The sequence below is a fragment of the Calypte anna genome, chromosome 20 (genome assembly GCF_003957555.1).
Source record: "Calypte anna isolate BGI_N300 chromosome 20, bCalAnn1_v1.p, whole genome shotgun sequence".
NCBI lineage: Eukaryota > Metazoa > Chordata > Aves > Apodiformes > Trochilidae > Calypte > Calypte anna.
Window position 1 is genome coordinate 9,242,358 of NC_044265.1, and position 16,009 is coordinate 9,258,366.

General features: G+C 42.3%; 1 protein-coding gene across 1 annotated transcript; it reads left to right on the forward strand.

Moving 5' to 3' along the window:
• Nucleotides 1-335: 335 nt before the first annotated feature.
• CASS4 (Cas scaffold protein family member 4) lies at nt 336-15,548 on the forward strand. The gene is made up of 7 exons (XM_030462938.1): nt 336-441; nt 6,911-7,339; nt 9,132-9,236; nt 10,211-10,360; nt 11,840-13,174; nt 13,995-14,054; nt 14,739-15,548. Exons 1-7 carry the CDS (start codon nt 430-432, stop codon nt 15,150-15,152), a joined length of 2,505 nt encoding a protein of 834 aa, XP_030318798.1. The 5' UTR covers nt 336-429; the 3' UTR covers nt 15,153-15,548.
• Nucleotides 15,549-16,009: the final 461 nt, after the last annotated feature.

A 16,009-nucleotide genomic window follows, 5' to 3' on the forward strand; every position in this document is an offset into this window, starting at 1 on the left:
CTTCAAGATAGACAAAAATGCTTCAAAATCCAACCCTCCCTTTCTGGTTCATCCCCACTGACCCTTGTTGTCCTGTTTAGATGCAGTTGCAAAGCAGAAAAAGCTTTTCCTTGGGGTCTCTTCAGGAGGGACATCTGTGTGTCCTGCACCAGGCCCTCATTAGCATCAGCAGCTGCAGCCCAATTGCACCCTGCAGATAATTTTGCTACGTAATGAGCTCCCTTCCTTTGCAATAGCTGCTTTCCTCTGGGGCTCCCAGCAAATGCAGCAGGAGGGGGAAGGAGGTTGGGCATTTGCTCTTCAGGCTTCCAGCCAGAGCCAGGAATCCTCCTGCCTTATCCACCCACCCAAACTTGGAGAGAAAGGGCTGGGGGAGATTGTGTCCTCCTCTTTAGGTGATGGAGTAACAGGGAACTAGGAGACAACAAAATGAAGGTCAATGTAAGTACTGGATTGTTTTATTTCTGCTGCAGTTAATTTATTTGCCTATCTAGTTTGCAGGGGAAGTGTGTAGAGTGTCTGCATCTGTCAGGATTGCTTTTCAGAGGGTGCTGTTGATCTTGTTTGCATGTTACTAACAGAGGATGTGGTCTTAATTTTTGAAATACAATCTAGGTTGAGCTGAAAAACTGCTTTATCAAAACCAGCAGGATGGTTAAAAAGGAGTAAGGGTTTGTATTGTGTGTATTCAGTAATTATTTGCCTTTTTAGATAGGTTGCTATGAATGACTGTCTGGCCCTTTTTTTCTGTATTTTCTTGGAAATAATGAGCTTAAATGATTAATGTTTGCATTATGCCTTATCTCAAAATAGATTACCCACTAGTTTTTTTTAACAGTGGTTACTAGGAAATGAGTAATGCAAATGTTGTACTACTTGAGCCACCTTTGATGAAGAAAATGTCAAGTAGTTGTAATATGTGTTGCATGGGCCAGGGAAAGTCTGCACTCTGGGATAACAATTGACTGTCCTGCAGTGCTCTGTGCAGGGATACCTCATGCTCAGAAGGGGGAAGGAGTGGTGGCAATGTTCATTTTTAGGAAATGCTGCCCTTCTGGGAGGAGGGAGGAATAAGTGGATGGAACAAATCCATTTCATAGCTAATGTTTTTTCCCAGACTTCCAGCACAGCACAGACACTTAGCATTACCTTGCTTTGTGCTAACCAGGGTTTCTTTGGCTGTGAAATGAAGTTAATCTTTCAGCTTGACATTACAGCTGAGCCCTGGCAGCTGAGACCCAGGGCAGGGTCTGTGTGGTCACCATGTGCCCAGTGCTAATGATAGGGAAGGGGCAACCCACAGCAGCTGCTCTGTGGGAGCAGTGATGCGTGGCTCTGCTCAGAGAAATCCATCCCCTTCTTTTCACAGAGAAAAGTTAACATTTCAGCTTTGCCCAAAAGGGTGGTCTTAAAGAATTAATACTTTGGGGCAGGTAACTGTGATGAGAGAGGAGGAAGTGAGAGCCTTTGGGAGTTGTGGTGTTGCTGCTGATTCATTATGAATCAGAGCACACCCACCCTGAGTCTCTCTGTCTCCTGGGTGCTGTCACTGCTGCCATGTCCAGGGAACAGACAGGGACTCTCCCCAGGCCAGATGGGATGGCTGCAGGGGTGGCATCCTGTCATGCCACAAGGAAGGGTATCCCATGGTCCCTGTGTATGAAAAATTTGCAGTTTTCTTCTGATGACCCATCCTAGGAGTATCTTGCCCATTTCCTGGGCAAGCAGAGGGAGGAGAGCAAGGATCCTGCTCTATAGCATCACTGTGAAGCAACTATTGCATCAAGGCAGGAGGAGAAAACTCCTGCTCATCAGAACTTTCTGTATCTTTAAAGCCATGCTTAGAAATAAGTGTTGTGGTAAAATGTAACTAAGATGCTAAAAGCTTTATAAATACCAAAAAAAAAAAAAAAAAAAAAAGGCAATTTGGATCACATGGGCATAGTGGATAGTAGGAGCAACCAAAACCCAGACATCCAGACATACACAGGTTTTTAAATATCAGGAAGTGACAGTTTATTTTTTCTTTAACTTGGCCATAAAACCACATATGCAAAAATGCTATGAATGGGAATGAAATCCTGATCACCCTGGAAGCAGCAGAGATTTTCTGTTGGTTTTAACCCAGTTAGAATTTTGTTAACTACCTCTGGGAAAAATTAACAGGACTGGCCTGGAATTCCCACCCCTGCAGCACTGGGAAATGAAGCTGCACAATTTCTAAGTGGTTCTGCCTGAAGCTGAAAAACTGGTTGTTATTTATTTTATCAAAAACTGGCTTGATAGTTCAGAATTCAAAACCTGATGGATTAACACCTGGTACCCCTCTCTAAAAATCAGTTAACCCTTTGCATAGGCAATGAAAGCAAGTCCTGACATCCATTGCTCGTGTATGCTTGCAGAAGATCTGAAACTTCTGTATCACCAAAACATGTATTTTTCAAAATATGCACACAAAACCAATAAATACAGCAGAAGAACCTTCTGCAAGTCACAGAACACATTGCACATCAAGTGGGGTGAGCAAACCCCAGAGCTAGAAGGAATGCACATGCACACAGGTGAAAGATGTGAGTGTTTAACTCTTTTTCCTTCTGTGTATGTTGACCATGTAAACTCTTTACAATGAACTGAACTGGGCAAAGAATAAACTGACTCAACTTGATCTACCATTTAAAAGGGAATTCTCTGGGAAGTGTGTTCCCAGCTAAGCAGGCGATGGAGAATGTTTATTTCTTCAGCTTTATTAGAAGGTGAAGAGATTAACTGGAAACAGTTCTGTAAACATGGCAGAGGTGTCACTGATGCCTGGACATAACTGTTTAGCAAACACAGCCCACTGCCTTTCCTTCTATTTTTTCCTTCTCCTCATTCTAAATCCCATTCTCCTGCAGTAAATGTGCTTAGAGATTTTTTTTTTTTAATCTGTAAATGAAGTTGAGAAATAGTTGTCTTCATCCACAAAGACTCACATGATTAAAACAGTTTTTCTAAGATTATTTAAATACAGTTTTAAGAAGCAAATTTTAAACAACATCATTATAATGCTGTGAAGTACAAGAATACCTACATATCATATGGAATGATATGTAAGGAGTAAGGAACTGGAGTTTCCAAATAGAAACTGAGTGGGAAGAGTAGAGTACAGAAATTATTTTGGCATGCTTGCAGACAAGATAATTTTGTAATTGTGAAGCATTTTTCTAGCAATACTTGCATTTAGGAGGGTGGGCTTTTTCTGTTGCATAGCAGTATAGATTGAGCATGGGGATTGGAATAGGAGGGGGATCGGGAGACTTTAGTTATAGTGGGCTTTTTGCCTTGGCACACGTGTATATTGGATCTATCACAGAGCACAGATAACAGTCTGAGCACTCCCATCTTAAGGTTATAGAATTTCATATTATAGAATTGTACTATTATCAGCTTTCCTGAGCTGAAATTCAAATTTTCCCTCTCTCCACTAATAACCATGAATTTAACAGCTTTCATGCTGAAGGCTCCCAAGGGCTGTTAGGTTTGGTAATGGAAGTATTGTTGGATAAGGTTCCACAGGCTATAAAGATGTAAAAAGTCTGATTTATCTTAACAATCCTGTGAAAGGAGACACATGTCCAGCTATAAGAGAACTTTCTTTACACACCCAAGTTAACTGAAACTCTGTTACCAGAGGTCTTGTACTCTAAATCCATTCCCTGCGGCTGGCTCAAGCTATGTGAGTAATTTGCATTGCTCTAAGGAGGTCATGGACTCTGAGGAGGGAGAACAGCATCTCAGGAAGTGGTTACAGAGGATGTAACCTCTGTTTTCTAGGTCTGTGCTTTGTCATTATCCTGGTCAAATCTGCTCGGTGAAAGAAGAGTAACAGCACTGACTGCAGAGGTGTTCTCTCATGGGTGATAAACTGGCTTTTAAGATGTTCTTTGTCTGGGGAGACTTTTTTTTCCAGGACTGCTGACAGGGAAGAAGCAACAAATGTCAAAGAAGGAAAAAAACCTTCTCTCCTCTGTGTTGCTTTAGTGTTTATTACATGTTGGTTATTGTAAGGATACATTAATGAGATTGTATAAAAACTCTGCACAGCTGGCCCTAGATGGCATCTTGTGGCTGACAGTGTTGGACAGCCAGCTTCCTCTCCTCTGCTAAGACAGAAAAAATGTAGATCCCTTTGGCCCCAAAGCACAGCATCCTCCTAGCCAGGCAGCCCCTAAGGTCTCTGCGATCCTGGGAATGCAGTCCTTGTTTATAGCTAATGGCAGGTCAGAGATGCTTCTGCTTACATGAGAGAGAGAGAGGCTGCCACAGTGATCCCTTACATATGTCCCAGGCAGCTGAAAGTGTAGATAGTGCCTCATTTCTGACAAATAACTCCATGTTAGATGAGCCAGAGCCTGTACTGCAAATAACCTGACTCCAAGGAACTGGAGATAGACTTGGTATCTCTGCTGGGGGATCAAACACTCGACTGCCATAAACCTCCTGCTCGAGTGATGTTGCTGTGCACTGATGCAAGATTGGAACTAAGAGTGGGTGGAATTGTTCTCCAGCTCTGTTGTACAAACCATGTGTCCTGAAACTTGACACTTAATTTAGCACTGCCTTAGAGGGAAGAACCTTTGCTCTTTTTCTTTCTTTTTCCTCTTTTTTTTCTGCCTCTGCTGTTTGAGAGCTCCACTGACCTGCAGAGGTCTGACAGTCTTTCAGTTCATTCATGTTCAGTAGTCTGGAGCTTGGGGCCTGTCCCTAACTCTTCTCTATTTAAAGTTTTAATTTATTTTTTTTTCTGTTCCAGCCCTACAGATCACATATGATATAATCTATAAACAGATTTGTTGTTCTAGCTGGGTCAAGTTTTCTAGTGTCCTATATTTTTTTTTAATACCCTACTTGGCCTGTAGGTGAAATTATTTCGAAGTTTTCAGGATATTTGTGTTGCCTAGAGATGTCAGCCCACGTGTCCTAGTTTGAGCTCCACAAATTGAAGATCAGCTTTCAGAATCTGAACCACTTTGCAGACCAGCTCTACCAATATCTAGGAAAAGAGATGAGAGAAGAGCTGGAATTATTTCTCCTGCTAATACCTACTCCAGTCACGTTTTATTGAAGTATCACTGGTGGGAAGAGGATCTCCTCACTCCACATAACTTAGGTTGCAGAAACTTTTACTCATCAAATTCTGACCTAGTGAAAACCAATATATTCATTCTAAACCAAACGAGATTTGAAATTGTACTTACATAGTTTTGTACATTAACTAAGGAAATAGGTACAATAATGTGTTTAGTATGCTGTTTCCATAAGAAAGAATTAGCTGGGGAAATGTCAGCATTTGGATGCTTTTTAAAACCACACTCTGAACTAATTTTTCCTGTTATTTGCATTGGTGCAAACTGGGAAGGACAGTCTTGTTGTGTAAGGCAGTAGGCAGGGGATTAGATTCTGAGTTCAGGCTTCCTGGCTCTGCCACCCGGTCCCTGCATCCGCCTGGATAAGGCTCTTCACATCTCAATTGCCACTGTGCAAAAGAGGGAGAGTATCCCTCTGCCCATCCTCTGAAGCAGAGGGTTTGTCTTTCAGTGCAGCACCCAGCAAGGAGTCAAGTGTTAAGCCAAATCTGGAAGTGTTATTCAATAGTGGGAAAACTTGGTTGCTTTTATTTATTTTTTTTTACAATGGCAACACCCCGTGAAGCCCAAGTCCTCCCTGGGATGTACCCTGTGGTGGGATTCCTGGAGGTCTGACTTCAGCACAGGTGGTTCAGAGCATTTGGCATTGTTTAAATAGAATGTGGACTCCCATGTTCAAAGCAAGATGACTGTTTTAACCAGGCTAGGACATAAGGTAAATGGGACTGTTGTCCATCCCTGGCAGCTGCTGAGGGACAAGCCCACATATCATAAAGAGGCTTTTGTTCACGGCCACCCTGAGGAAGAACTGAGTGCTCTAACAGTGAGCTACTTTCATCAGCTGAGCTGACAAATTGGTTTTCTTCTGCTGCAACTTCAAGCCAGCTGTTGTTTTACAGCAAATGCTCTGGACAAAAATACAAGGCATCACATTTCCTATTTGGGTGCTATCTCTGTGGACATTACTTGCACTTTCTGATAAGAAACTAAAGCTGAAACATAGCTCATGCCCCACTGTTGGAGAAGCAGTTGGTCTCGTTTTAAAGCTGAAGGCAAATGGTATCTTATACTGAAAAATATTCTGTCCAGAGCTCTACCTTCTGCACAAATGCCTCAGGTGAATATAGCTACCTGCTTCTACTATTTGGCATGCTTTTAGCTGTCATCTTCTAATGAGTAAGCAGATACCCAAAATAAATCCACTAAAAATAAAGTGTGGTGATCTACAGACTTATGATTGCCAGAAATTTATGGGCTTCAGCTGAGACAGGGCTGCCCTGTGGTAAAGAACTTGTGAAATATGAATTTTTGCTAACTCACAAATTCTCTGTGACCTTAGGAAAGTCACTTTCTTCCTTGGTTTCCAGTCTGAAAAAAAAAAATACATTAAGAGCACTTTATGAAGGTGCTGTAAGATATTCTGGAGACAGAAGTATTCAGATGCAGGTGATGTCTGTGTGATGGAGAGAAACACAGACACTGTTTGGGGTGTGCTTATCTGAAGATAAGCTCACGAATGCACTGACCTGCCATGAGGAGTTACCAGCCAGCAGGGCTGTTTGTCTGGTGTCACTCTGTGCATCAGATTTTTCCCTGAGTTAATGTGGCACAGAAGTAATGAGCCTGGGGTGCTCTGGATCAGCAGACTCCAGCTTTGCACTCTAGGGTGGAACTGATGACCTTGAGTAAGGTTGAAATGAGAGTGAGTATAAACATCAGGCTGGAAACTGATCATCACTTTTGTTGGCGTAGCTGCATTCTGGGTGTGTTTTTTCTCTCTCCAGAACACCTTGGCCAAGGCTCTGTACGACAACAAGGCTGAGTGCTCGGATGAGCTGGCATTCCGTAAAGGAGACATCCTGACAGTCCTGGACCAAAATGTCATTGGCAGTGAGGGGTGGTGGAAATGTTCCCTGCATGGCAGGCAGGGTCTGGCCCCTGCAAACCGCCTCCAGCTCCTCACCACCTCTCAGGCTGCCCCTCTGCCTCCTTCCACCCGTGGGGACTCTGGAGGGTCACCAGCAGGCCAACAAAACATCTACCAGGTTCCCTCCATCCCCAAGCCTACGGTGTCATCATCTACCTATGAGAAGATGGAGGGGTGGGTTAAATCCCCAGCAAGGATCTGTACCCTACCTGCCCAAGGAATATACCAAGTACCAGCCTTGGCTGCACAGCTGCTCAGTGAAAGGACCCAAAGCTCCACGCACCAGGTAAGAATATAAAAGCTGTAACAGTTAACAAATGTTGTTAAAGTAATCATTAGGAGTGGGAAAATAATCAAGGCTATTGGCCTGAGTATTTCAATGAGATTGGCAGCAAAGCCATTCAAAGAAATGGTGTTCAGGAAACTCCCATCAATTCTGCTACAGTTCATGTGAGAAGTGCTCATCTAGGCAACCAGTCAGGGTCTCTATATTCTGTATTCCCTCACTCTTTTTGACAGTTTAAAGCAGCAGTAAAATAGGGCAGGAAGTAAAGAATATGCCATTTGTTTGGAAAATTCTGTAAATTGTTTGCAAACCTACCCCAAAGTTAAACTACAGGACGCAGAACTTCCTTCTCTGATGGTCTAGAGCACGTGTCCATGCAGAGTTCTGTGGGCATCTGCTGTTTCTGGTACCTCAGCAAACTCAGAGTGCTGCTGCCTCCCTCTTCTGCTGCTCAGGGATGTCACCACACTAGCACAAAGTGGCAGCACCTCCTTTAGACATGCTGCAGGACATGGACTTTGGCTATTCCTGTCTGTCATTTCATGAGTGAACGTATCTAAGCCTTTTTTACTCTAACAGACAAGAGAAAGGGGGAGGGGGAAAAAAAAATGGGGCAAAAATGTGAAAATGTTCTAGCCTGCTTTTATTGTTTACTTATCATTAGAAGTTCAGATTTGCCTGAGCTGCTTCTTGCCCAACATCACAGCTGCTGCCACAGCAACTGCCCAGAGCCACACACAGATGCAGGGGGTGAGCAGTCTGAGGGCAGAACAGTCCCCAGTGCTCCCCACTGCCCCGTGCAGATCCCGTGAGACAACTGGCAAAGTTCCTGGCATACTCAGCTGTCAGCTGAGCAGGTGGGTAAAGCCACTGTAAGTCTTTGAGGGAGCTGATTTAAAGCAACAAACCAAAACAAAATCCCTCAAAGCCTGTGTGCTTTCACCCTATGGAAAAGCCTTATCACTTCTTTATTTGTTGCCCAATACACAGAGCACCTTCTGGCTTTACTGCTACTGAAAGTACTTGGAAATAATTTTTCCTCAAAGAGGCAGTAAAATATGATATTCAACATAATTTCTTTTTGCTCTGTAATAAGATCTGTCCAGCTGAAAACAGACATGGGTTAAGGATGACTTTCTTGGTATCACTTATTTATCCAGGCTAAACCCATGCTGAATGAACAAAACTCTTGTTTTAAGAGTTGATTTTTAAAAAGTCCTTTCCTAACATTGAGATTCTGGCATCCTAACTAGTTGCTTAACCAGCTGCTTTTAAAATTATGTTTATTCCTTCCACGTGAGTCAGTTGTTCATAACTACAGAATAATGTATCTCAGCCTGTACCTTTTTGCTGCTCTTCCTCCTGCTAAATATGGCTTGACCTAATGGCTGTGTGAGTCTGAAGAAGCAGAAATTCCCCCACTTTCTTTTCTTAGTGGTTCTGCTTTTGAGTAGTCTAAAGATTGAAGTGATAACTGAAGCTGGATTTTCTCCAAATCTTTTCCACCCCTTGTTAGTAAGACAAATCATTTTGATTTGCACGTGCCAATACTTATCTGAAATTAAGCAGAAATGCTGTCAAAGGAGAATTATGGGGAAATTGCACCATGTCAGCTTGTAAGGTCAGCTCTTGTCTATCTTGTCTAACTGTGAAAAGCTGAAAGGTTTTTGATCACTTAAGAGTGATTTCTCTGATGGTGACCTATTCAGCTGAGTTTTCAACGATGTCCTGAACTTACAGCTCACTGCAGCTTTCTCATTGAATGTTTCTTTGTTTTGTTTTCCCCTAAAAGCACCTGCTCACTCTCCCAAGAGCATGTCGAGCTTCAGTCCCAAATATCAGGAGTGAAGTGTATGATGTTCCATCCACCCAGCACCTGGAATCCTTCCTCACACAGGTGAGTTCTGCCTCAGTCCCTCCCAGTGCAGCTGGGACACTGTGGGACCTTAAAGTAGCTATTAAGGTAAACTCCAATGTTTCCTTGCTTGCTTTTTGTAAAATTGGGAAGAAAATGATGTATTTTAGGGAAGTTCAAAACCTAAAATGGTTATTTTTTTTACTTTGGTAGACATTTAGATAAATCTGTCTTAAATTTGGTGTGTTTCTAATAAACACTTTCAGTTTTGCCATTACTGAGCTCTAGGGCACAAGTGAACTCTCAGCTGCAGTGTCAGCCTTTCTGCCTTGGCTCATCCGTCAAGAAATGTGCTTTGTCTTTGTGTCATTTGGTTGGGAAGGTCTCTGTGCTTACAGAAGAGTCACCAGTGCATGTATGAAAAGGAACTAAATGTCACCCACACAACCAGCCTCCTGGGCAAGCAAATGCAAGGGATTAGATCACGTAACCACGATGCACTCAGAGGAAGGGCAGCATGTTGGTTTCATCTGCCTCTGAAATGTCCTGTTATATGATCTTGCTGATACTGTGCTTGGGGACAGTGAATGTCACCACATTTCCACTACATGTCACTGCAGGCTGTGTGGATCACCAGGATGGGGCAGACACCAGGCCCCAGCCCCAACCCATCACCTGCCACCCAAAGGTCTGTGTAGGATCTGGGCATGTCCATGGACTCTCCTCATGTACCTTGTGCCTCCCTGGCAGTGCAGGATGGAGCCTGCTCTAATTAGTTTATAATGAAGTGATCTTGGTTTATAAATTAACCTCTTATCCACTTGTTCTCAATGGGATGATCCCTCCGCAGACCCAAAGCCAGATGTGTTGGTGGTGCCCACCACCCTCCCAGTGGGTTGAGTTTGACCCTCACTGTCCAAGTGAGGAGCTACACAGTGTCTGAGCTTTGATTCCACTGAAGTCTTCAAGGACCTCTAAAAAAAGATTCAAGTAAACTTTTTTTCCTCTTTGACCAGAGTGGTGCCACCCCACCCACTGCACGGAAGGGCTCTGTGCTGGCCGAATCCACCGAGTGTTTCCAGGAGGATCAGAAGCAGCTTTACAACATTCCATCCAGCCCAGAAAAGGCAGGAGGTGTCACTCAGAAAGACACAGCAGGGAGCAATGTAAGAATCCTTGGACACAAGAATAATCACTTCTTACTATGGTGCTGAACCTCCCTTGATGTTGGGGGGGATAAGATCACATCTTCAGCTGGGGGGGTGGTCAGACTTCCTACCTCTTCCCCACTGTTTGACAAATACCAGGCTTGAAGAAAGGGCTGAACTGAAATTTTGTAACCAAAAAAAAAAAAAAAAAAAAAAAGCCTTCATGAATATTCTTATTTGTTGAGTACTGAATATTTGGGGTTTCTTAAACCATTTTAGGACCCAAGAGAATTTTGACAAGTTCCTTAGCACATATACCCAGGGCTGAGGTGTGGGATCTCAGGGCAAAGCATCCCAGCACACAAAATCTGAGGCGTCCTGGTTTTTTGGATTTAAAGAGAATTGTTATAGGCTGACAGCTACCCCACATCTGGACAAGGCAGCCTTGCACAGAGCCTGTTCAGCAGGGACAGTAGGACCAGTGCTCCGTGAAGCATTCCTGACATCCTCATGTCTGACAGCAATCATACCCACCAGCTGGGAGCAGATCTCTGCTCAGAGACACAGTTTATCAGTGCTTCCAAAATCAAATTTTCTTAGAATCTTTTGTTCTTGGGAATTCTGGTAGATTCTGGCTTTGGTCTGCAACACCTCTGTCTGGGCTCCCCTTCTCATACACATTTTTCTGCAGATGGGGAAGCCTGACCTGGCCAGTTCTTCTGAACATTTTATGACATGGTGATACCTCCAGTTGTTTCTTGTTGCTGCACACTCCTGTAGCTCCTTGCACTCCCTCAAGCTTGTGCTTTGTGATTTTTGAGGCATTCAGTACAATATATCTCCAAGTGCCTGTTAATATCAGTCTGGATTTTCATACACAAGAAGTGGTCTTGCATTAGCTTTTTCCAGTGTGTAGACAACAGCTGCGTTTTCAAGGCATTGGGAAAGATCTGCATCTGTCTTAGCAAACCTGAATCATGTAAAAAATTGAACACTTGCAATTAGCTGAGAGTGGTCAGTTGAGTCTGTTTATGGTTTGGGTTTTTTTGTTTGGTTTTTTTGTCAGGGTATGCATACAAATGTGGGTAGTAATACTGGAAAATCAGTGCTTTCTTACACAGAAACTAATAAAATCTTAAACTCCTCCATTCTTTAAAACTCTTTAGTGTTATCTACTACTAAACTGGCATTTCACTTGGTTTGTAGGCATTTCAGAAAGCTACCCACCCTCATGAAATTTCCCACCCTAAAGGAGTCAGGGGAGTGCTCACAGATATCACTAGCTGGGGACATTGCTGTATTATTTAATCACCCGTGCTCAAAATATTTTAATTTTCATATGTGCAGCTCTTTGCATTTTAGAAAATAGAATTTCTGGGCTTTTTTTGTGGTGCAGTTCCATTGACATTACATTTCTCAGTCACTCTGAGAAATCAGTTTTGGTTCTTATTTCTTGCATAAACCACTGCTTATTAAATCCCGTGTGCTCTGTTGCAGTTATATGATGTTCCTCCCAAAAGAGAAACTGATGCTTCAGAAAATGAATCTCAGAAAAAGTTCTGGAGCCATTACAAAACCTTGCCAAATCCTCGGAAGTCAGATTGGATTTATGATGTTCCGGTGTCACCTGAAAAAACAGGATTAAAACAAAAACCTTCTGGCCGTACCCGGGAGAACCAGGCACTGTATGATATACCCCCAGCCAGGTACAAGCCACTAATAACAAATACTGAACCCAAAGCTGTAAATCCACCATTATATGATATTCCACCAACCCAAAGGAAATTAACACTCCCAGATATCCGCCTTTATGATGTTCCATCCTCACGGGACGTGCTCCTTTTGCCCCAAAATGGTAGCAGTGATGTAACCCCAAATCTCCTGGCTCCAAAGGCTGAGAATCAGATCTCTGAAGAGAATGTTTATGATATTCCAAAAGGTTTGCCCACCCCCTGGCAGTCCAAGAAAGAGATGGAAAAAGCCAGTGAAAGTTCTGGGGACCAAGGATACATCACTCCTCCACAGCTCTTGAGAGATGCCAAACTAGAACAAGACAGATTATCTGTGTCCAGTGTGGATAGCAGAGGCAGCACGCTCTCTACATCTTTAAACTCTTCTGCTGACTCTACTTCTATGTCATCAGCAGAAGAGCCTGCCAAAGAAATTAAATTGGACCTGGATGTGGCAATAGAGACACTGACCAGTCTGCAGCACAGTGTATCCAGCTCGGTTGCAAGTTTAATGATCTTTGTGAGCAGTAAATGGAGATTACAGGAGCACCTTGAGAAAAGCATTGAAGAAATCCGGAGAGCAGTTGATCACATAAAAGTATCCCTGGGAGAATTCTTGGCCTTTGCTCAAGTTGTGAAGGTAAATGCTTCTTACCTGACTGATAACAACCTTCAGACCAGAATTAAAAAACAGCTTGAAATTCTTATGAACTCGTTCAAAATCTTAACAGAAACAAGAGAAGCTCTGAACAGCTGCAGCTGGGCACTAGAGGCTTTGGTCCTGAAGAAACCTCAGAACAACCCAGATGATCTCGACCGCTTTGTCATGGTAGCCCGCACAGTTCCAGATGATATCAAGAGGTTTGTGTCCATTATCATTGCTAATGGAAAGCTGCTCTTCAGGAAAAATGAGAAGGAACAAGACATAAAGCCATCAAAAGTCAGCCCAGAATACAAAATAGCAAAACAATCCACAGCACCGAGAAGGATAGAGACAGATTCACTTCAAAGAAATACTCCTGATAAACTCAGCCAAATTTGGGTCTCCTCTGAGAAATCAAATGAAAATCCCACTGATGACTGTGAATATGTGCAGCTCCAGGTGAGTATAACTGCATTTTGCTACCTGTGTTTTTGAACACTTGCAGATATTAAGCTATTACCATTATTTTATCTTTGCAATAGGACCCAATTCAGCACGCACTAAGTTTCCAAACTTTATGTGATTTCAAGATTTTGTTGGAGTGCTGGATGGCACATGTAGGATGATCAGTAATTGTATCTAATAAAGAGAACTGGCATTTCAGAACTTACCTAGCAGGCAGCCAGCATTGAGAAAAAAAAATTATAGCTTGCCAGTTCAAATTCATTTGAGAGACTTCTTCTAGCTGGGGGCTAGCAATCTGTTTCCTCTCTTTGGAGCTGTACTTCTCTTCTTGTCAGTACATTTTTGTTTGTTTGACAAACAAAATCAAACAAAATTTCTTGTATAATCATACAAGAAATGTTAACTTTCTAACTGGAGGTGTAGGGGAAAGCATTGATTTCATAGAAGATTTGAGTAACAAATTAAACCCTGTGAATTATCAGATTTATTAGAGTAGTTTCAGGAGTTTGCTAGAATCATTCTCCTTAGAATTACTGAAATGTCTCCTAAGAATATCAGTCTTTTGGTTTCCCAAAGAAATTCTGGCTTGTCTTTAGAATTTAGAAAATGTTGTATTTTGGTGGTGGTTTTGATCTCAAATTTTTAGTAGGAAAAGAATTATAGTTACTTATAATAAATGTATCATTGTTCTCCTTAACATGAAAGCTTCAGAGCATGGAGTTATTTCCCCCTGAAATAAGAGAAAACCACACTTCTATTTAAATATATTTTATGTAAGCCTTTTCAACTTTGCTTTTATTTTGATTTGTGACAGGCACAGAAAATCAGTTCAGTTAAAGAAGTAGCAAAGAAGAGTGCAGATTCAAAACCAAAGGTATTTCTGATTTTGAAAATTATTACTGATGAAGACTTCTAGTCCCTGAGTACTGTGCTGGCTAAAATTCAAAATAATTTGCATTGGACACACATCTATATATAGATATTTATTTTCTCATAGTTCATTTTTCCAGAATTTCTTAGAATTAATGCTGAAAACCCATGCAAAACACTTCTTTTTCTCAAGTCAAATAAACCACTCTAGTTTCAAGACATACTATTAATTTGCTTGCCTTTGTGTATCATTTGGGATAAGGCAGTCAGAGTCAGTATTTCAGATATCATGCACTGACAAGGACTCTCTTGTTATTGTACATTTTAAATCAGTCATAACCCTCATGAAGTCAGCATCATTAAAGATAAAGTCTGAATGTTTTGTGTTGAAATGATTGATGTTTAGCTACAGCACTTTGTGTTATTCATTATTAAAACCATAGTTCAGTGAATTTAGTTTAGAGAAAAGAGGCAGCTGGGAGAAAGTACCACTTTGAAGTCCAGTCCTTTGTGGAAAGAGAAATGGTGTAAAGGACTCCTGGGCTTGGGCAATTTGGTGATTATTAACTATTAACTAACCAAATCTCCCTGTAAGTGGAGAATGGTGGAGAATATACAGTAGAGCAAATAAAGAAACAATCAGTGTGCCCCCAAACTGAGTCTATTTATTTTTTTAACCCATTTCCAGGTTTTTCCACCTGCAAAAAAGACTGTCATTCCAAGCCAGCAGGACTCTGCCAAGAAAATTGCTCTGCCAGAACACTGCAAGCTGTGTTTCAGTGCACTTCACAAGGCAATCAGTGTGTTCACCAGCAGCCTGAGCAGCAACCAGCCACCTGAAATCTTCATATCCCACAGCAAATTGATCATTATGGTGGGACAAAAGTTAGTGGATTCCCTCTGCCAGGAAACTCAGGAAAGAGATGCTCGGAATGATGTTCTGCACAGCAGCAGCCGCTTCTGCAGCCTCTTGAAGAACCTGGCACTTGCCACCAAAAATGCTGCAATACAATATCCAAACCCAGACGCCTTAAGGGAGCTGCAGGATCAAACTGAGGAGCTGTCCAAGTACACGCAGCAGTTTAGAGGAATGATGGAATGAAAACACAAATTCTTCATTATTGTTTCTCCTGCAGAACGTGGTAGCCGAGGGGGTAAACACAGCTCAGTGACACCAACCCTGTCACCTCCCAAAACCCCTGCCAGGTAGCTCCCTGGCTTTAGCAGGTGAGGATCCATGCAACAGCAGATGCAGAAAAAGATCTGAAAATTGGATTTGAACTTTCTTCTTCGTTTTTCAGATTCTGCCTAGGAATGTTGTAACCTTAGTAGCTGGGCAAGGAATGTTCAGTGTGTATTAGAGCAAAATTATTTTGTTATCTGGCTGGTTTCTTATTTTTTAATTTCTACATAGGTCAGATAATAGAGATAATATTATTTTTTTCCTATCTGGGTATGTAAAGTCTCTCTTTAAATGTAGCTGCACAATGTTCTGTACCATCATCAGGTCTTTCTTGAGGACTTCACTCAAAATTTGTTATTACAATTTTATTTTTTTAAACAGCTGCAAAGCTGATCTTTTGTTTTCAGTATGTGAATGTGATAAAATGTATTACAGGGCAAAATCTGCCAGGTACTACAGATATGAGTGGGAAACCTTCCAGCCTGTGTGTGAACACAGAGGCAAAAACTGACTTGGAGTTCATGGCTCCTGATGGACCTGGGGAGAGCACTCCTGGGTCACCCTCTGTCACAACCTGAGACTTTTCAGGACATTTCTCCAACAGAATCAGAATATATCTGAGTTTCTAAAGATGCAGAAGCTCTGGCCAGCTCTTGCTCCAAAAGGTGATGCTGGATACCCACAGAGGGGCCATGGACATCCCGAGCTGAGCTCCTCAGCTTGGTCCCTTCACCTGATCTGAAATGCAACGCTGGAGCCATTGTAACCCGGGGTAT

Bases quoted from the DNA above. Each gene is read 5' to 3' on its own strand.
- CASS4 (XM_030462938.1), top strand. The intron at 9,237-10,210 runs GTGAGTTCTGCC...CTCTTTGACCAG, and splicing joins TGGAATCCTTCCTCACACAG to AGTGGTGCCACCCCACCCAC. The intron at 13,175-13,994 runs GTGAGTATAACT...GATTTGTGACAG, and splicing joins GTGAATATGTGCAGCTCCAG to GCACAGAAAATCAGTTCAGT.